Below are 20,813 nucleotides of genomic sequence, written 5' to 3' on the forward strand. Positions count from 1 at the left end.
GGATTGAGCAGAATATGCATTCTAAAATTACTGAAACTAAACTAAAAACGAAATAAATTCTTTTTTCCAGAGCACTCTTTCTGATGTCAAAAAGTGGTTTCAAGCCACCTCAGTTAAAAGACAAAACTAAATGGTATGTACTATCAGAGTCCACAATGGTGGTAGTCACAAAGGCAGTGAATAGTGGTGTTTGCATCCATGCATATATACAAGGACATGCTGATACTAGCATTATATTCCAATAGCCTTTTTGGCAAATGTTTGGGATAGACAGATTTGATCCTGTATTTGCTTTCAGGTAACTTTACTTGTATTTATGCATACAATCTGCATTAAAAGAAAGTGACCTTTATTATCATATTTTTCCAGGTCTCAAACCTTCCAACACTTTGTCAAAGTAGCGCTTACAAAAAATCCAAAGAAAAGGCCACCAGCCGATAAACTTCTTGAGGTAATTAAAGTATCTTTGGACTTTTGTGTTTGAATAGTAAAACCAGTATTAAGGCATTTTGTTCTTTAACACTTGAAACTATTTCTGTTCATTGTTCATTTTTGTGGGTTTTTTAATGACCAAATAAATTTTACAGTTTTCTGAAATTTACTGTACTACAGATAATTTGATTTTTTATTTGTTTATAAAGCATCCATTCCTTCAAGGAGACTTAAATCGTCGTTTGACCAAAGAGTTATTGGAAAAATCCCAGAACCCCTCCCATACCTATGAACCTGCTGAGACAGATGATGAAGGGGTAAGCTTTTTTTTGTTGTTGTTGTTGTAATGCTTACTCTTTTTGATTTGTTTTGTAATTTTTCAATGTTTTAAAGCTTGTGTTGCATGGGCTTTTAACTCTTTTTTTTTTTTTTTAATCATTGTTGTGATTGTAGAACTTACATTTCATTTTACTGGTTAGCGCACAAAAGTATGTTAATCGAACATATATGCCTAACAAACCCACAGTAAACCATAATTCAAACATTGCTGAAGAAAATGGTAACAATTTTGCTACTGCATCCTGCTAGAACACATTATACTTTCTTGAGAGCCCCAAATCAGTATTTTTAATTTCTGTCTTGACTTATTTCCACATTAACCAAGCAGAAGATTTGTCTGCAGAAGTTTAGAAGTAAACAAAGCTGGTCATTGATCCTAACACTATTCCATGGGAATATAAGAGACTGAATCTTGAAGAGTAGTTCAAAAGCAGACTGCAGCAGCACTTATTGGTGTAAATCTGCTGTGGTAGCTAAAAGAAATATGCTGCACAATTGGCTGGTGGGAGGTAACACTGCTTCTGCCACTCTTTGTTCAACATTCGAGAGCTAAGTGTAAAGCACGAGAATGGCAAAAAAGCATCTTTTCACAGAGACTAGTAGCTTTACACAGTTCTTTTACTCTTCCATATTCATTACTTAGCAGATTAATTACAGAATATTTTGGGAAAGATGATTTAGCAAGAGTCCTCAATGAGTGAGTGAGGAACACTTTTCTTCCATTGTTGTTTGCTTGGGGACCAGTAAATTTGCCGATTTGCCGATTTGCCGATTCAACCACAGCCCATAGTCAATTCAACTACCAAGTAAGGACAATGAAGACATTCCTATGTGCTGTATATTAGAGATGATCTTACTCTCCACCATCCCACACGCACAAAAAAAAGACATCACTAAATGGGTGTTGATGGCCTAGAACATTCCAGAGCTTAACTACTAAACTGCATATATCATGTCATACGATAAGTTATGTGCTGTGTGGCATCAAGTTGAAATGTTGAAACCTATATTTCATGCTTATATAAAACTTTTATATGCTATATAAATTCATCTAAAAGTTGTATTTCACCTGATTGAACTTGAAGGAAAATAGCCCTTAACTGGGTCATTTTATAAGCAAGCCAGCCAACCTAATCCTCTTCTGAAGGTCTTATGAGCATAGGATTTAAAAACAAGACATGATACACATTATCCTCTTTAACTGTTTACTGATTCCAGTGTGATTAGATTTCAGTACTAATGTAATAAAATACTATAAGAAGCATTTTATAAGATGACTGATGGTGCCATTGCTTTCTTGGTTTTGTAACTACAGCTCATAAAACCACATTTATTCAGGATTTGTATGTATATATATGTGTGTGTGAGAGAGAGAGACTTAATGAATCCAGTGTCATTTTGCTGAACATGCTTAGTAAGATTTTTTAAAATGCTATTTTTAAAAGTCTGCACTATCTGCAACATCAAAGCATCAAACATAATTTATTATAAGTATTAATGTGTAAGTGGCGTTCAAAAACAAAACTGCTCTCTGAATGATTCTTAATCAAAAATGGAGGCCTACTCTACTGCAAATTTTGCTGACCAAAAATTTAGAATAGTAAAATATATTTGCCTCCTACCCATAAAATTACAATTAAGACTCTTATCAGGGATTCATCAAGATGCTTAAACCTGCATCCGTTGGTAAGATCTGACAGAAAATAGAAGACAGTAATAAGCCGTACTTCAAGGTGTTTTAAAACCTACTAGGAAATGTAAATATTGCAAGTGTTTGTGTGAATTAAAAAGTAGAAGACATTATCTTCTTCCATCTGGAGCATCATGTTTCCATTATCCTTTGCTGTAATTACTTCTAGAAATTGTTGATAATGTGTTCAGAACTGAAATAAAAATCTGGTTGCTTCTTTTTGCTTGGTCTTCTTTCAAGCTTTTACTATTTGCTTTCAAATCATGCCTCATAATGTGATTAGCTAAACATGCGTTTAGCAAGTTTTGTAGTTAAAAAAAATTCAGGGTGAATATTTTCAGGCCACAACAGGAAGATGCAAATGGAACTTTATTAAAGTGCATTTTGCCTCATAACAAATATCTTTAACTTTGAGTTGTCTTTTGGCTATGAATTGTGGTGAACACTTGCAAACTCTGAAATGAATTAGTGTTTGCAAAATCTTGAACAGATTAAATTTGAATATACACTCCTTTTCAAGAACATTTTATAAACTGTGATGTTTTACTCTGCAAAACATTTTTCTTTTTTTTTTTTTTTGAGTGAAAGAGAATGTGAATAAAATGATGGGAAAAAAAAAATCAGACCAAACAGTACCATACTCAGAGATTTACTCATTCATGAACAAATTGATGCAAATGAGTAATATTATTGGCTTACAGTTTCAGAAAGTTTAAGTGGTTTGCTTTTTAATGTATCATCAACTGTGAGATCAAGATGATGTGAAATATTGTCAAGATGATGTTAAATATTGTCAATATAACCATTTTATGTCCTTTTCACTGCAGCTGTTACAAGATGTGCCAAGGAGGATACCTTCAGACAAATCAACACGACCAAATCAAGCTGCGAATAGTATTGAAATTAAAGGTATAGTTTTTGTTTGAAACTAAGTTATTATTGTAGGTATGAACTTGTAAAATTAGCTTATATCATGCAGTCTTCAGCCATATTCTGCATCGAATCTAATAAATCTGTTTTATCGTGTTCTTTGTTTTCATTAAGGATTAAAGCTTATGGGCACAGAAAGATAAAAGACACCAGTTAATTTCTTTATGGACATATGGGATCCAAAACAATTTTGTAGAAAAATCCTGTCTTCAGGCAAATAACTCTAAATTTCTTGAAAGTACATGTATACAGTTTGGATTATTTGTTTTTGAAAGAAAGTTTTTTTTTTTCTGATTTGCTGTTTATCTCTCAGCATTTCATTTTATTTTACAGTCAACAGGAACCTGGGGTCACCTGAGGTGAGATGATTATCTGTACTTTTGTCAGGACATCTTAGTGAGATTTGTTTTATGCATGTAATAAAGGATTATTTTTAGAAACAAATATTTATGAGAAAAGTTAAAATTGTTAAAACAAGCCCATTTCATTTGGACTCAAAATACTCTATATGTAAACATTTAAAACTACTGCTCCAACTTTTATTTTTCACCTACCAGTTAAAACTTATACAGAGATGGAAGATATGGAAGCAAACATAGATATTGATGTTAATTTTCCATAAATAAAACTTTCGAGAAACTTTTTAATGAAATAAAGTTTTCAATTACTTCTGGCTTTGCTCCAAAACAGCCATAAGCACATGAAGGTAGCTGGTGAAATATGTATTTATAGCTAAGTGCACAATATAGGTATTTATTGCTGAGTTGGAAAAGTTTTAAGGATTTAAATCCTATGAAACCTTCTCTGCAGGATGAGCGCTACGATACCGCAAAACCGTGGATGGACGATGACTTATCCAGGAAGTAAGTAGATTAGAATTACAATTCTTTATTTACGAGGGTAAAATAAGCAACTGAACGCTTTTTTCCATTTAGCCCTCGCCCTTTACAGGGAACGAAATTAACTAAATAAATGAATTAATTAAGCATTATAGAAAAAATTGAATAAACATAAAGAAGGGTGGATATTTACAAGGTGATGGTTAAGAATATATTTACAAGGTCACCTGGAGTTGGGAGGAATCTCTAGAGGCCTCATCTATATGTCTTGTAAGTGTTTAGATAGATGGCGTCGAAAGCAGTTCAGGGAGTGCAATTGCTTGGGATGGAGAGGGAGGCTGTTCCAAAGCACGCTTCCTGAGAATTTCAGACTTGATTTGAATAGGTTTAGTCGAGGAATGGGAATATTCAGTTTTGGGAAGGTTCTAGAGTTATTGGAGGAAAATAGTAGAGAGAGTCTTGGCGATAGTTTGCCCATCTGTATTTTATGCATGAAAATACATTTGCTAAATTTTAGTCTGTTTTTTAGAGGAAGGATTAGCTTGTTCATCTGGTGTTCACCAAGTGTCACTGAGTACAGGTTGTTTTTAGATATGTGCACTTGGGAAACTGGCAATAATTAACACATTAGTGTATTGATGTTTTAATTGTTGCTGTTACTAGATTGTTTAAATGGGAGGGGCTGGGGAATGGAAGGAAACCTGGTGCCATAAAATTGCTTACATGGTCAAACATGTTCAGGGAGAAAAAAATCTTTCTGCACCCTCTGTGTATCCTGCAAGTAAAATTTATTTGCATTTTTCAGGCAACATGCTGCATTTTTGAAGCATTTACATATGCTTGTTTTCTGAAACAGTTGAGAGAATAGGAAGAAGGGGGCAAGCTGAGGTCAGAACACCAGACTAGTCACCTTATGAACTTGTTAACCTGACCTCTTTGCCATTACACTAGAGATACTGTCTCGAGACGAAATTATAAGTGCTTCCCAATTGTTCTGACCTCACATTGGTTTTGTGTCTGCAGCATGGAGCTGTTTCAAACAGCCAGGTACCTGTTACCAGTGCAGTTTTCTGCTGTTTTCATTAACTTCCCTGCTTACTTAATGCTTGTAGCTGGGTCAACAATGTAAACATGAGGATGGGACTAGTAGGGAAATAGTTTTGTATTTTTGCACTAATACTTTGATCTCGTCCCATAATAGGAAGCAAACAAAGATTTGAGAACTGGACTGACCGCAGAATAGTTTAAAACAGTAGGGGTAGGAAGAAAGTTGATTTCAAAAGGAAGGTGGGAGATTAGCACTGCTTAGAAAGCATATCTATGTTTGATTGTATGTAAAGCTTTTAAAACAATCAGAGTTGTTTCAAATTACCATAAGATTTTAGAGAACTTGTTGAAGGTGCAACAAGGATAGAGCATAGCGCCTGAATGAAGTTGGAGTCCTTTACCTATATTAGACATGAATGGCATAATGCCATTATTTTGACCCCAGAGATCTTTTTATGGTTGTCTGATTTAACTGCATATGATTTTTCTTTTCACGCCTGATTTATTTATGGTGCATGTTTGCTTGAAATTTTGTGGTTAAAGAGGAATCCCAGATTTCTGAATTTTCTTTTTCCTGATGCTTTCATTCCAATTCAAAGTCAGCTTTAAGATGTGATTTATCAGTTTGCATGCTAGTCATGTACAGTTTTACATGTATATTATTTTAGCACAGAAAGTGTGATAAAATGAAAAGTGTGTATGTTTGGGAAGGGGGAGAAGCATCTGTGCATGTAAAACACACAAAGTTGCATACATTGCATACTGATCTTGTGTCTGAGGACTTCTTGCAATACTTGAGCAAAGGGAGGAACTTCCAATATGTTTTTTTCCTTTCTTTCTCTCCTTTCTTTTTTTTTTGTAACTTGGAGTTTCATTTGTTCAGCAGTTTTGACCTTTAATGAAAATTAATTTTTCTATCATACAATTTGTTCTTACTTTACTGTCAGTTTTGCTGAAGACATTTTGTGTGATCTTTTTGTTGACTGCAATTTCTCTTTCCCTGCAGGAGTTTACTAGAGTGTGTAGATGAAGAGTTAATGCACAGGTAATACCACAAATCTCCATTTATAGGCAAACTATAGTGTTATTCACTTAATTTTTTTCAGTGTGAAGGGAATCATGTATTGTCCTTTCACACACACTGCACTCATAAACTCTTATTATCTTCATTTATTTAGTTGCTTTATGTGTACCAATTAAAGATCATTCTCAAATTTGCGCTCTCTGAATCTTTTATTTTCAGCAAGTGAAATAATTTTAACAAATTGTCAGATGCTTTGCATCCTATGCAAAAACTTGCACAGCACAGGATGTATTGATAAGCAATATTTTTTCAAACATGATCAAATATAATTAGAATGTAATACTTTGTTTCTTCCTCTGAGGAGTTACTTGCTACCTATGTCAGCAGTTTTCTTATGCATATTGTTTTACACAGAAGAATGCAAATTTGAGCTGAAGTTGCATGTATTTTAGGTGTAGTAATTTTGCTGTTTTCATCACTTAGTTTTTCCTCATATAAATAATGCAAGCTTATGAATATATGTATAAGGTCTTGCTAATAATGTTATCTTTTGACAAGCTCTCACAACAAGCTGATTACTTACATTTATGATGTGGATGCTTTATTTTTAATTAATTATAATCAAAATTGTTGTTTATTAACGCCTTTCGTCTAGAGCATTTGTTGCGTAATTCTAACCACTGTAGTGTCAATAGCCAGTGACTAAAATTCAAATGACAACTTTAGTTGATAGCTGTAGCCATATCAAGTATGCCTGCTGTCTGGTGTAGAAAATTTTGTTACAAAGATGCAGTCTACAAATGGACTCATATATCTGTGGTCTGTCTTTGCTTTCATTTTTCTGATAAAGCTGGCATTTTATTAGATCAACAGTTTGGCAGTCACATTTTTAGCCCTTCAAAATGTACGGCTTTAAGACAATTTGCAGTACATAATAGTGTAGTATAGTAGCCAGTATTTGACATATACCAGGGTCCGTATAAGTGAGGAAAAACTTCAAAAGTCAGTATATTTTGAAAAACAATTTCCAGTACTTGGAAGAGTCAGTATTTGAAAAAATTAATTGCAGAAATTGACACATCTATCTATCTATCTATTCCTCTTCGTGCATCAGGTTGCACATAAGGCCTCAACCAGAGTCCGCCACCGATGTCGATCGGCTGAAACCCGCTCTAGGTGACCCCATGTCCAGCCCTTTCCTTTCATCTCCCTTTCCACTGTTCTTCTCCAAGTTTCCTTTGGGCGGCCTCATTTTCTTCGCCGTCTGAGTCCATCGTAGGGCGACTCTGGAAAGTCTGCTGTCTGCTGGCGGAGCACATGTCCAATCCATCGCCAACGCCTTCGTTGAACCTGCGTGGTGATGGACTCGGTTTCAGTTCTTCGGTGGAGTTCTTCGTTGCTGATGGTATTTGGCCAAAAGATGTTAAGTATGCGCCTGAGGCATCTGTTTTGGAAGACGTCAAGCTTGTTACTGATATCTTTCAAGATTCTGATCCGTAAAGGGGTGCTGATAACATTTGACTTGAAGATTCTCAGTTTGATCTTCTGGCTGATGTTTTTTGCCTTCCATGTGCTCCTGAGTGAGGCGAAGGCCTGGCTGGCTTTCGCCAGTCGGGCTCGAATCTCCACTCCCGGTGTTTTGACATTTTGGACCCAAGATAGGTGAAACTGTCAACTTCCTCAATCTCTTCTCCATTTAGTTTGATGCCGTCTTGGACTCTGGCGTTCACTCTCATACTTTTCGTTTCTTTGTGCTGACCTTCAAGCCAAGTTTTCCAGCTGTTTCTGAGAAGGCCTTTGTTTTCATGCATGTCTTGGTGGCGGTGTGACAGCAGGGCAATGTCATCAGCAAAGTCCAAGTCTTCCAGCGCTGTTGTTGCTGTCATAGTTATGGTCCAATCCCTCTCCTCTCGCTGTCGGTGAAGTCTTCATGATCCAGTCCATGGCCAGGATGAAGAGTGCAGCCCTGCTTCACCCGGTACTGACGTTGAAGGGGTCTTGAGCTCCGTGTCACAGACAACCTGGGATTTGAAATCGCTGTACAGCATTGCAATGACCTGAACAAGTTTTGCAGGACTCCGTAATGCCTCAGGATCTTCCATAAGACTTGGATGCTGTCAAAAAGGTCGATGAAATTGATGACAGCGGTGTATTCGTTGCTCTGAGAATCTGTCGCAGAATGAAGATGTGTTCGGAAGGTCTTTCTCAAGAGTTGCCGTCATCTTGAGGGAAAGAAGTGTTATGCCGCAGTCTCCAAAGAATCCAGTCAGCAACATCTCTGCTGTTATGAATTCAGCAAGGCCAAAGACCTAGGTCACAAAAAATTTCAGAGTGATTTGTTGGCACTTGTTGACAAAAAAGAAGCTTGATGAACATTTGTGATGATGTAGGGAGTTCTCATGTTCATTGAAGAGGTTGCCCATCCACATAAGAAGAATGTGTTTCTGGGTTTCAAGGTCAAAACTCAATGCCTTGAAATTCTTCTGAGTAATTTGAGGCATAAGACATACGCAGCAGCCTGGTAGTCTGATATTTACTATTGTTGTCAGATGGGTAAGATAATGTGTAAAGAGGATTTTCCAGCACGTTGAAAAGCAGCATCACAATTTACTGATAGCAAGGCTTTTAGTTTAGTAAAGCATAATTTCTGCAAGGGAATCTAACAAGTTAACAGTAATTAAGGAAATGAATCCAGTTTGCAAGAGCACTAGATATCGCTACCAACCAGCACTTACAAAAGTACGAGAGAAGAGTAGAAGACAGAAGAGGACTTCATTCATGAGAAAAAAGAGGATTGAGAAAGGCATTGAGGCCTTAAACAAGGGGGTTAAAAATATGCCTTTAAATGTGAAAAAAAAAAAAAAAAACCCAGGGAAATTGTCATTCATAACACAGTCTAATGCTTTGAGGAAGAACTCTGAAGAGAAAGTTGAAGAACTGAAACTTGTGGAAAGTGAACTGAAAATGATTTGTTGTTAAGGAATGCTTAGTTACTTAGTCCTCTTTGCTTAACACTAGTTGTAATATTGAAATTGCTATTTTCACAAACTACCTGGCAGTGAAAGTTTGTATAAAGTGCTTTTATTGCATTTACTGTTTTCTGTGGTAGATATTAAGGAGTGCACTTAAATAATTTTGTATTTTTGGACAATTAGAAGTGTGTATCAATCAGGCACTCAAGCAAAGTGATACTGAACATAATCCAGAATCACTACTTGCCCTATATTAAGTGGCTTCACACCAGGCAGCAGCACAGTTGAACAGATCTCCAGATATTACATCCTGATATATCTTCAAAATAACAGTGAGAGTTATTCCACAGCTTCATCAATTTTAAAAAGGCATTTACAGAGTCTGGCATATGGGACTGTGGCATGTGATGTGAAAATTCAGCATCAGAGAGTCTCATCCAAGTCACTGAAGCGCTGTACAAGAGCTCAGTGAGCACAGTACTACTGAATAATCAAAATGGGTGCTTTGTTTCACACAACAGTGGTGGCCATTAAAAGTGACCCTTTCACCTGTACTGTTCAACATTTTTTTTAAGAACATCATGCAAGAATCCCTTCATGACCACAACACCTTCATTTGAGAGGCCTGTATGCAACCTTCACTTTGCAGACAGCATTAGTCTGTTCTGACAGTGAACGACAAGACCTTACCAACAGACTGAGAGTGTGAATGAATATAGTATGGAGAACAGTGCTGACAAGAGCAAAGTCATGGTTGACACCAACAGCAAAGCAGAGATTTACATGAACAGAGTATAGCTCGAGGTCAAAGCTTTGGAAGCCACCTTTTCCAAAGACAGCAACTTCAGAGCAGACATCTGGCTCATGATTGCAACAAAAGCAGCTGCAGTAATGGCCAGGCTGGGCAGGATTTAAACAGTCATACCACTTAGACACAGCCTTCTTGTCACTCAGTATAGACAGTTAACAGGTTAGAAGCAACGCCCATCTTGCCCAGATTACTGTGAAAGGTTGGAAGACTGGGTCCATCCAACCCAACCCTGCTGGCTCTTGTGGAGGAAAGACCACAACTCACCTTGACTCTTCCTCCTGACTTCTTTCATACAGCCACGTAGTGGAGACTCAACTAGAAACCCTATTACTTACATCAGCTAGGGTTCCCCACCCCCAGCTCAGTCTGTATAGCTTATTTTTGCAAAACATAAAAAGGATTATAGATAAAAAAAATAAATTTGAAATGACCTTTTTTACTGTCTTGACAGTCATGATGGATGTGGATAGAATAGGTTCTACCATGTTGGTGGACTGTTGTCATGCATGAACACTTCTGTTAAACTGTATGTCTTGTTTCTGGAGAATTCTCTTAATAATCTTCAAGCAGCAGGAAGAATGCTTTGTCATGCAGGTGTGAAAGATGTCGGAGGGAATGATTGGTGCCATGCAGTTTCATGAGAAATAGTTTTGCATAAATCATAATGGTTAAAGTTACTGTTAGATTAGGATTTACTTCTGGCTTGAAACTTGAAGCAATCTATATTTTCTTGTTTTTCTTTCTTTATTCTTTACTCAGTAAGACTTTTTTTTTTTTCTAGAGGTTTTTTTCTATCCTCTCTGTTTCATCATTTAACTCTTCCCCAACCTTATCCTTCCTTTCTTTGGCTGTTGTGATTGTTTTTTTCTTTTAAATGTTTTGGCACCTTTGAATTAATTGCACAAGAAAACTGAAAGCAAATCAGACATAAATGTATGAAAGAATCATTTGTGATGGATGATTTTTTGCTTTCTTGAAGTTTTTAAATGACCTTGAAGTTTTTGTCAGTCTTTATTCTGTTTTAATGCCCTTTTTTAGATATCTGATTTATTTAGTCACTGCTGTAAATTTCTTTGTCATTGCTGAACATACTTTTTGTTTCCAAACTCCTCTGTGATTGGTTCTACCTTTCAGGGGTCACAGAGGTAGCATAGGGTTATTAGATGGAGGAACTCCTTTGGATAAGGCGTAAGCATTTCATCCATTGAGAGTTGCCCGTTTGACTTCACTCCTGCTTTTGTTTTATGGTTTTGGTGTTACAGGTGCTTTTTAATCCAAATTAATAATTTTCAAGACTTTTGTTTTCCTACTTTAATCGGAATGCTTTTCTCATTTGCTGATTACCTGTTCCATTTTGGAGAAATATATCTTGTCATTGTCTTCATTGAATACTTTCTCCTGTTGCTTATCACATTATAGAAATAAATATTTTTGCATGCCTGTTGATTTTCCTTGGTAGACCGCTTTTATTTAATTGCTTTTTAATCAGTTGTGAAAAACGTTTTGAAATAACGTTTGGATTTAATCTTATGAGAGCTTCTTGCACTTTGACATTTAGTGAAATTCAGTATTGCACTGTGTATTTGTCATTTAATTGTGTGTATAGTACTGATAGGCCTGAGTTTGCCTTAACATCACGTAGTCTGATGGAAGGCAGGTTTCTATGTGCTAGCAATTGCAGAGCATTTGTTGTTGGAATATGAAGATGTAGACGCAGCATTGGGATCCTGATAAGGGGAAGCAGGTAAAGGGGAAATGTAAAACCTGTTGTTTTTTTTTGGCAAAAGTTTTATTAGCAGATTGACATTTTCAATGATCTTTACATTTTTTAATGCGATCTGTACATAAACTGATGCTAAAAATACTAGTTAAGCATTCATTAGAGTCTTATGTAGCATAAGCAAGTAGTAATAAATGCCCAGTGCAGCCCAGAGACTAGAACCCAAAAGGTTAACATTTTGGCTGCAATGCTGCATTTCTAATCACTCAACGCTTGTCCTCCGTTTTATGTCAGCAACACAGCCTGGAGCTTTTTGAAGGCTGAACTGTTTGTATGCTGTTTGAGTGCCTGACAGCAGCTAGGTCATGCTGCATGTCATCTGTAGAATTCAGGTTGTGAGCAGTATTGTACCACAGCTGCATGGTCATTGCATACTTGTGGATCTTCTTTCCATGCTTAGTGTCTGTCTCACCCTTGATTTATGGTTTTTCTCTTCCATACTAAACAAGTGATGGTTTAAGTTTGTTGGTTCAACCTTGATGGGGAGGAAAGTAGACAGATATTTAGGCAGCCTTGTGAATTGTGATATTTGTAACAAACAAGAATATTTGGCAGTCTGTTATTTTTGTATTAAGGTAAGTCCAGTATGTGCCTTCACAGAAGCTTACTGTTGATAATCAGTTCCTTTGTAACCCTTTCCAATGCAAACAGATACCAGATACACCTGTAAGATTAAATGTGCACTGAAGTAATACAAATTCCAATGAGGACAAGTGAATTTAACAAACACCTTTCTATAATGATAGATTTGTGCAAAAGTGTTTATACATTGCATTAGATAGAAAAGAGAAGGAATCCAACATAAAAATACCTTCTTTATAATTGTGAAAATGTGAAATGTTTAGTCTACAGCTGCAGTTCTAGAAAATGCCAGAAAGTCCTTCAAACTCTCAAGAAAACAAATTACACAGTTCATTCTGCACTTGGCATTAAAATATTTATGTATGTAGATGCTTCTAAAGGTAAAATAATATTGTACTGTGGAAATGCAGTAGAAATTGTGTCTGTTCCATAATGAAATATCAGTGTTTTGTATTTTTTAAATAGCCATCTTATAATTATTAGCTAGAATAGATTTGTAGATGGTTTTTTTTTAAGAGGAAGGGGTCATCAAACACGTCTAATAGTGCTCTAGGATACAAATCTGCAGTGATTATGAGGCTATTTAAGATCTACATACATACATATTAAAATTAAATGTATTCCAGATCTTAATTAATTGGAAATGTTTTGTAAATAATATATTAGATAAAGCAATTTAGTCTTTTCATGGAGTCAGTCCTTTTTAATTGTCTTGCTTAGGGTGTACATTTTACTAACAGACCAATATGATCACTAGACCATAAAACATTAGTGTGAGGTATAATGGGAAGTAAAACTATTAAAAAAATTCTCAAAAGTGTCAGAACTATATTTGAATCAGAAATTGTTTTGTCCTTGACAAAGCAATGCAGATATTTTGAAAAAAAATTGTATTAAATTTTATATGGCCTAGAACCATAGAAAAGCATATCTAGAAAGTTGACTCTTTTCAAGCTTCGTATAGCATCAGTTTGTTTTCTTTTACTTAAAGGTTAAACTATCTCCTTTTTGACACTTCGCAGCCATGTGTAAAGAAAACTATTAGTTTAATGTGTAAAATCAACATTGTTCAAAAGGTTATAAAGTAAGCATAAGATCGGACATTAAATGCCTGAAATGCTGATTTTAGAAGGTGGAGTACTAGTGTGAGGCACCAACAACTGTTAGTAGAGAAAATTTGAAGTTTCTGCTTTGCCTGTTTCAGAACAACAGTTCAAGTAAACCCACCACCAACACCTCCTAAGGTATATTGCCATCAGTGTTGCTCAAGTCTTTCAACAATCAAAACAAAACCACAAGCACACATGCACAGTATTTCATCATAATGACCTGGATGACAGAGCCAGATTGATGATGAATGTGACAAAGGACATATTAACCTGCATACGACTGGGACTACATTGGGGATGCTAATTTCTTGATCTTCCCTTGCAATGCAGCTAAATCTTTAATGACGTATTTTAAGAACAGATCTCTAAATATATGTCGATATATATATATGTTTTGCCTCCCTTTAAAAAAAAAGAAAAACCAAGGAGAAAACTTAGCATGCCTTCTGCTATATTTTTATGAATCTTTGATATTCTGTACACATTGCTGACTTGCGTCACTTCTTTACTAGCTGGACTCTTCCAAGAATATTACTGTTGTAGACAGCATATTCTGTCAACATCTCAGACTGTGGAATTATTATTCTTCTGCTATCATGATCATTATTGTTATGTCATCATCATCATTGGTATTTTTATTTGTGCAGTCGCATGTAGGTAGAGCACATCAAAGAGAGACACCACCAGTCATCCGACGGCAGATGGATGCAGAGACAGCTTCGAGAATAGCTGAGTCTATGCTGGAAGATGATGATGGGCCAGATTTGGACAGCCTTATTGATCGCATGCTGACTTTGACTCCAAGCGCTCGGCCTTCAGACATGATGCTGGAAGCGGCTCTGGTGGGGGAAGGGGAATCTACAGAGAAGACAGTGACAGAAAGTGTAGACTCTATACAAAAAACGCAAGATAGTGAGGATACTCCTCCGGAGCTGCCTCCCAAGCTGCGGCAGGCCAACGGAGACCTGTTGCATTCCGCTGAGAATGGTAGCATTCCCACAGATGTTGCTACATCCCCACCTCCAGTAGTGCCTCCACGAAGGAAACACAAGCAGGAGAAAGATAATGAGAGTGTAAGAGCATGATCAGAAATAGGAATATCTTTATTTCTTTTTCTTAGTTTTGGAACAAGAATAGATTCTGGATGATTGATCTGAAAACAAAAAGTCACCAAAAACACATTTTTGTGAAATCTGCTGAAGTTGGCCAAAATAGCCAACACTGCTGAAATTTGGCGTACTTTTATGACTCTAAGGGTGATCCAGTGGTAAGACCAATGTCTTTTTACATAGGCATGCACATGTTAATGTGAGTTTATGTGTGAATGTATTCATTTCTGTGGTATAGAAAAACTTTTATACTGTTCTCACTTGCAGTTCTTGTCTCGACCACTGAGCAATGGTCTTCCACCTACGCCTAAAGTCCATGTGAGTACTTCATTATCTGCCACATGCTGTGACTAATTTTATGAAATGTAACAATCCAGATGCTGATAATTCATTATTTTTTATTTGTTATCAATTGTCAGATGAGGCTTTTGATATATAGTATTCCACAGAAGCTCATAAACATTATCCAGGGGTTGTACAAAGCCAAGTTATCCAAGTTATCCACAACGGCAAAGTCACTGAATTAGACTGGTGTAAGACAGGGTTGCATATTATCATAAGATGGTTGTTTGGAGGTGAATGTTACATGGAGCCAGTAATTTTGTTGAGAACCTCACAACAGCAATAGTTTAAGTAAGCACTGGTAGTGGTATAGTCTGCTGTCAATCTATAAATGGTCTTCCGCTAAGAATGTTTCGACAAGAATGTTACATTTTAGCTCCTTGCCACAGATGATAAATAAAACTTAAAAATTGAAATCTGGTGTGTGTTGGTTCCCTTTGTGTCGGGATCATCCAGGTTCAATCAGTGCATTTATTTATTTTTCTTACCTTGCCTGTTTCATTTATGTGCATTTGTCGTCCACTAACCATTTTCACTCTTTCTATGAAGAAACATGGTGTTCATAAACTGTATTCTCTTCTTTCTCTTTCTTAGATGGGTGCCTGTTTCTCAAAAGTGTTTAATGGCTGTCCCTTACACATTAACTCTACTGCCAGCTGGGTGCATCCAGACTCCAGAGGTGAAAAAATCAATGTCGGAGACTAGAACATGAGCCAAATCTGCCTGATGTTGAAGGAGCGATATTTTAGCAAAACATCTTAAAATATTAATTGTTTACTGGTAGCGTGTCAGAAATCTGAACAACTTTTTTCTGTAGTACTTTACCATAGGGTTTTTTTTGCTAACAATTTGTTAAAATGTATTTTTTTCAGGGTGCCTAATTTTGTCATGTTGTGAATGTTTGAGTACTCATATCTTTACAGAGCTGTCACATGAGGAGTAGGATCCAAATTATAATAAGAGTGTATCAAATAAATAGTGACAAAAATGTTAATGTTGAATCACTGTAGTTTTTAAGAAGTTTTGTCCCTGCAGATCAATACATTTTGATTGGTGCTAATGAAGGCCTATACACCCTGAACCTGAATGAGATCCATGAAGCATCACTAGAGCTTGTGAGTATGCAAGTCATGTTTATTTTATTTACACTTAGTCACAGCCTTCCTATTTATGTTAGACATTTTGAACTTGTTATCAAAAAACAAAAAATGTAAATTTCTTTAGTGATGACTTGCATAAAATTGTATTTTAAGACTAAAATGGTATTTTGAAGGATTCTGCTGCTGAAATGCCAAATACATTTTTAAGAATTTGTGTAATTACTTATTCAAGAAGAGTGTTCCTGTTTGCATATTTTCATCTGTTTTTCAGATGGCTGTTTATATTTTATCTTTTAGATTTTCAACTCATCTTATTTGCCTTAAAGAGGCAAAAAAGAGGGCAAGTTGGACTTAAATGATTTGATACTGACGTTCAGAATCATTTGCACTGAAAATTTTAGGTTGCAAAACAATCATTTGCTTACAGTGCCATCTAAAACACTCTCAGGTGTTACAAGGCTGCCATGTGATGTTATCAAGTGACTTCATTGAAACTATCCACAGCAACAGTTAATTGTCAGTCTCAAAGTAGGGTCATGAGATCATCGGCAGTTGGATTTGGAGATTAGGCCAGAGAATTTTGAACCAGAGAACAAACTGGCATGACAGAGAATAAGGTTACGAGCAGGAACAGAAGAATCTGCACACGTCAGTACGGCACTAATCAAAGAAGCTGTCACACTAACAATCTCTGTATATGAAAGAAGAATGCCATTGCAAAACATTGCTTCTCCTTTTGTGTTACTTATACTGAGAATGGCTGGACTGGATGTAGAATTTTTACAGATTCTCACACACAAGTCATGCATTTGAGTCAATTTGTTTTCTTTTTGTGAAAGAAGACACGAACATGGCCTGCATGAAACAACCCAAAATTTGGTTTTGGTTGCATCCATAAATAAATGATTCCTTTGCAGCTAAAGGTTTTATTGAACATGATTCAAAATGTCAGCACCTATCATTGAAGCCCAGTTTGATGCTTAACTAACCTGTTCCTTTAAATAGTCATGCTTACGTCTTGAGTTAAGAAAAAAAAAACATTGTGTCTGTCTGTTTTTGCAGCTTCATGCTAGAAGATGTACCTGGCTGTATGTGATAAAAGATGTACTTATGTCTTTGTCAGGTAGGGAATAACTTGTTATTGTTACAAAGTTTACTTGGCTGTTTATGAAGGGATTTAATTCCTATCTTGTGTAGGATACAGTTATTTATACTCTTTAAATATAAATGCATCTGTGTGGTCTTTGGGGGGGAAGGAGGGAGTGTTTTGTTTTGGGCATTTTTTTATGCGTCTGCCAAATTTAAATATATAACAGAAGTCTCATAAAGATTTCCAGAAGAAAATCCATGGTCTTTTTTACGGTGTGTATTTATGCTTTGAAGATATTTTGCATAGTACTTTGATGCCCTATATCTGGGATGGCTAGTATTCTTGAAGCACATTTGTCCTTCTATTTACCCTATCAGACTGGGTAGATTTGCCATATTGCCAGATTCATAGCATCAGATTAAACCTCATGCCCTTTAGGTAATTTATAGGATAGGGATCCTTCCAAACAAAGTTCTCAGAAGTTGGTGGAGAAAATAAATATGGCAGAAATCATGTTTGATCAATTCAAGTAGAAATGAACACAAAGTTTTTAAGACCTTTTAAATTAACTGGACGAATGATGGGACAGATATATAGTAATGTTTTTGTTGATTTCCTAACTTAAAGCTAAAAGACACAAAGTCTCCATCAACAAATGTTTTTTTCCCTGTTGCTGTTGGTTGTTTTTGTGTCTGAAGGAAAGCAAAATTAATAATTAAAGGCAAATTAATATTTTTATTGTATGATATTTTTTGAAGGTCAGACCATTGGGTCTGAGTTAATATTGTTAGCATCTTGTTTGTTTGTTTGTGACCAAACAACCCATGCTCAATTTCACAATTTTTCAAGAATTTTCAGTTGGCAGCTGATTAGGTAACTTAGTTTCTCAGTGATTTATGAATCAGGAATTAGTTCGTCTCCTGGGTTAATTAATGGAAGTTAGATCAATTTTACCCATGAGTTTTGTAGTTTGCAGTTGTCATTATGCTACGCATGCTGTACTAACAAAACACATTGTATGCAGATTGGTATGTGTATGGATATTTTTATGTACAGGTAAGACCTTGCAGTTGTACAGACATGACTTGATAATGCTGCACAGTAGACAGACCAGCCGTCTCTCCTTACAGCTCAACAAAATTCCAGAAAAACTAGTTCCACGGTGAGACAGTCATTTGCATTCATAGCTCTCACTCTGACCTTCTAGGTTGTGGATGGGGTGTCAGAGACTGCGAAAGTGCTAGTATCAAGTTGAATGGATCCTGTCAGCTTTTTCTTTCATCACAAATTAAAAGATGCTGTTTGTTATGTTTTGTTCACATATTTGTCATGTTTACATCAATTTTTTGCATTTACTTTTTGTGTCATACAGTTTGCTGTTATATCCTTTTTTCAGGTTAAAAACTGTCAAAAGATTTTTGTGCATTTAACTCTTCTCCTCCCCTCACACACAGAGAAGCAAATAGCTGAGTAGAGAGAGATAGCAGAGAGGTTAGAGCAATGGTGTCCAAGATGGAAGGTCTGCATATTTGCTAGTTTGATACCTATAAGGCACAACACACTTGCCCCAGTTCACCTAACTGTTTAGTGGGTGCCTGACCCCTTAAGGAAGGTTGTGGACAGAAGGGCAGTGAAGGAGAGAATGTAGGTACCACCCTCACAAACTGGTGGTCTCAAGAAAATGTTTCTAAGTGACAGAAAAATCATGGACTATATTTAATGTTTTGGGGAAAAAAACATTTATATGATTTCACTTAATACAAACTCACAGCTCAGTACACACTAGAGAAGACAAAAGTGGTGGAGAGGCATGGGAATGAATAACAGGTTTTAAGTATTTTTTTTTAATTCTTGAGGATACAAATGTGTTTGCAAGTCTGCTTATTTATGGGAAGTTGATTATCCATCCCAGGCGCCTTCAACCCACTAGCAAGGTTGCAGATAGTAGAGGGTGCACTCGATGTTGTGTGGGACGCAATCCTTACAATGGGTACCGCTACCTATGTGGCGCCATGCCTACAGGCATTGTGCTGATGCAATGGTATGAGCCATTAAACAAATTCATGCTGCTCAAGGTAGGTCTGTTTGAATTTGTGAACATTTTATTAACTATGGCTTTTGATTGGAAGGCAGTGTGGAATAAAGTCTGATCTCTTTGTTATCATTAGTTAAAGACGAGAAGAGAGATACTTGGTTTAAATTATGTGGAGCATTTACATACACGCGCTCATACACACACACTCTCTCTCTCATATATACACACACATGGCACCTGTTGCCCTTCATTTCTGAAGTCTTGCTGTACAACTTTCTTTGATCTTGCTTTTCTGTAAGCATTGGTATCTGTTCACAAACATTTTGACTAGCAAAGCATTCTTCATCCTGCAGGATTCATTTGCCAGAATTGTAACCCCACCCATCTCCAAAAAAAAGATGTGAAGCCAAGCTTTTACATGTGAGTTCTTTGCTGTATGTTTTCAGACTTTTGAAATAGACCCTTTTCCGGTACATACAAATGTCTTTGAGATGTTCATCAGCCCTGAGCTGGAGTACCCTATGGTCTGCCTTGGTGTCAGGAAAGGGTAAGTGGCTGTTGTATTACAGTGAAGGTTCACTTTGATGCTTCTTTAGTGTCTGCTTGAGTCATTTTTTGGTTCTAGTTTACCTAAGATTTTCATTTTTTCTTTCCTGCAGACCAGACAGATTTCATGTGAAGTTTGATATCATCAATCTTAACTCTGGTTCAGTCTGGTTCACAGAGGACCATTTTACAGGTGAGATATACAGATTATTTAGGAGAAGCACAAAGTAGAAATGTTCCTCTTTTCGGTGTTGCTTTCACTTTAATGACATTGAAATAAACTGTTATGTAGGCTGCAGTTCCAATATCACTGATTCTGACTATACTGTTCATGCATTTCCTATGAAAGTGACTTGATAAAGTTACCTTTTCTTTGTTGCTCCTTATCGTACAGAGGGGTTCTTTAAATGGTGGGGAGAAGAGAATGAAATGACTGTTGTCTGATTTGTTTGTTACCTTGTGTTACTAGGGGATGTGCTTCCAGTGATCAATGTGACACAGTTAGAAAAAGACACTGTTCTCATCTGTTATGACCGTAAGTGTCATCTGCAATAACTGTAAGTTATTTGCTTTTTTTCTTTTTTTTTTTTGTGGTCAAGTCTCAGACGTAAAATTGTTTGCATAAAAGTAGTATTAATGCAGGTAGTTGAAGCCACTGAGCATGAGAAACAAAATGTAAAAAGTCTGATGATGTAATTGAGGGTGCTAGTATTAGGTATACATTTGTTGATTGTTCTTCATATTTTGGGCAGGCTATGTGAAGGTAGTGAACATGGCAGGCAAACTAAGTCAAGCAAGCGTCAACAGGCAGAGCTGCATTTTGACTGCATTGTTGAATCACTTGGTGAGTTGATTTTGTTACACTATGCCTGACACAAAAGTTGCTGAAAACGTGTGTAGTCAATGTCATTTTGGGACTGTTCACTGTGTTGAGACTTTTTCTTCCTGCCTCTACCTCTCTGCTGAGAAGGCTTTCACCTTGTTAGCTGCTCTCACCTGTGTTCAGGAGAAACAGTAGACCATTTATTTAGGTTGT

The 20,813-nt window shown here is 36.4% G+C and overlaps 1 protein-coding gene across 1 annotated transcript in view; it reads left to right on the forward strand.

Moving 5' to 3' along the window:
* The window catches only part of LOC112570920 (mitogen-activated protein kinase kinase kinase kinase 5-like), a 36,485-nt gene that overhangs the window by 4,775 nt on the left and 10,897 nt on the right, over positions 1-20,813 (forward strand). The window contains 22 exon segments of the mRNA XM_025249637.1: positions 71-133; positions 370-451; positions 642-749; positions 3,289-3,370; positions 3,725-3,750; positions 4,202-4,254; positions 5,254-5,277; positions 6,284-6,322; positions 11,219-11,272; positions 13,651-13,690; positions 14,203-14,628; positions 14,932-14,982; positions 15,601-15,685; positions 16,042-16,121; positions 17,169-17,229; positions 18,253-18,358; positions 19,109-19,271; positions 19,678-19,778; positions 19,891-19,970; positions 20,247-20,312; positions 20,530-20,559; positions 20,562-20,621. Of these exon segments, the coding sequence (XP_025105422.1) occupies positions 71-133; positions 370-451; positions 642-749; positions 3,289-3,370; positions 3,725-3,750; positions 4,202-4,254; positions 5,254-5,277; positions 6,284-6,322; positions 11,219-11,272; positions 13,651-13,690; positions 14,203-14,628; positions 14,932-14,982; positions 15,601-15,685; positions 16,042-16,121; positions 17,169-17,229; positions 18,253-18,358; positions 19,109-19,271; positions 19,678-19,778; positions 19,891-19,970; positions 20,247-20,312; positions 20,530-20,559; positions 20,562-20,621 (1,880 nt within the window).

Source organism: Pomacea canaliculata, linkage group LG8 (assembly GCF_003073045.1).
Source record: "Pomacea canaliculata isolate SZHN2017 linkage group LG8, ASM307304v1, whole genome shotgun sequence".
NCBI classification, from domain to species: Eukaryota; Metazoa; Mollusca; class Gastropoda; order Architaenioglossa; family Ampullariidae; genus Pomacea; species Pomacea canaliculata.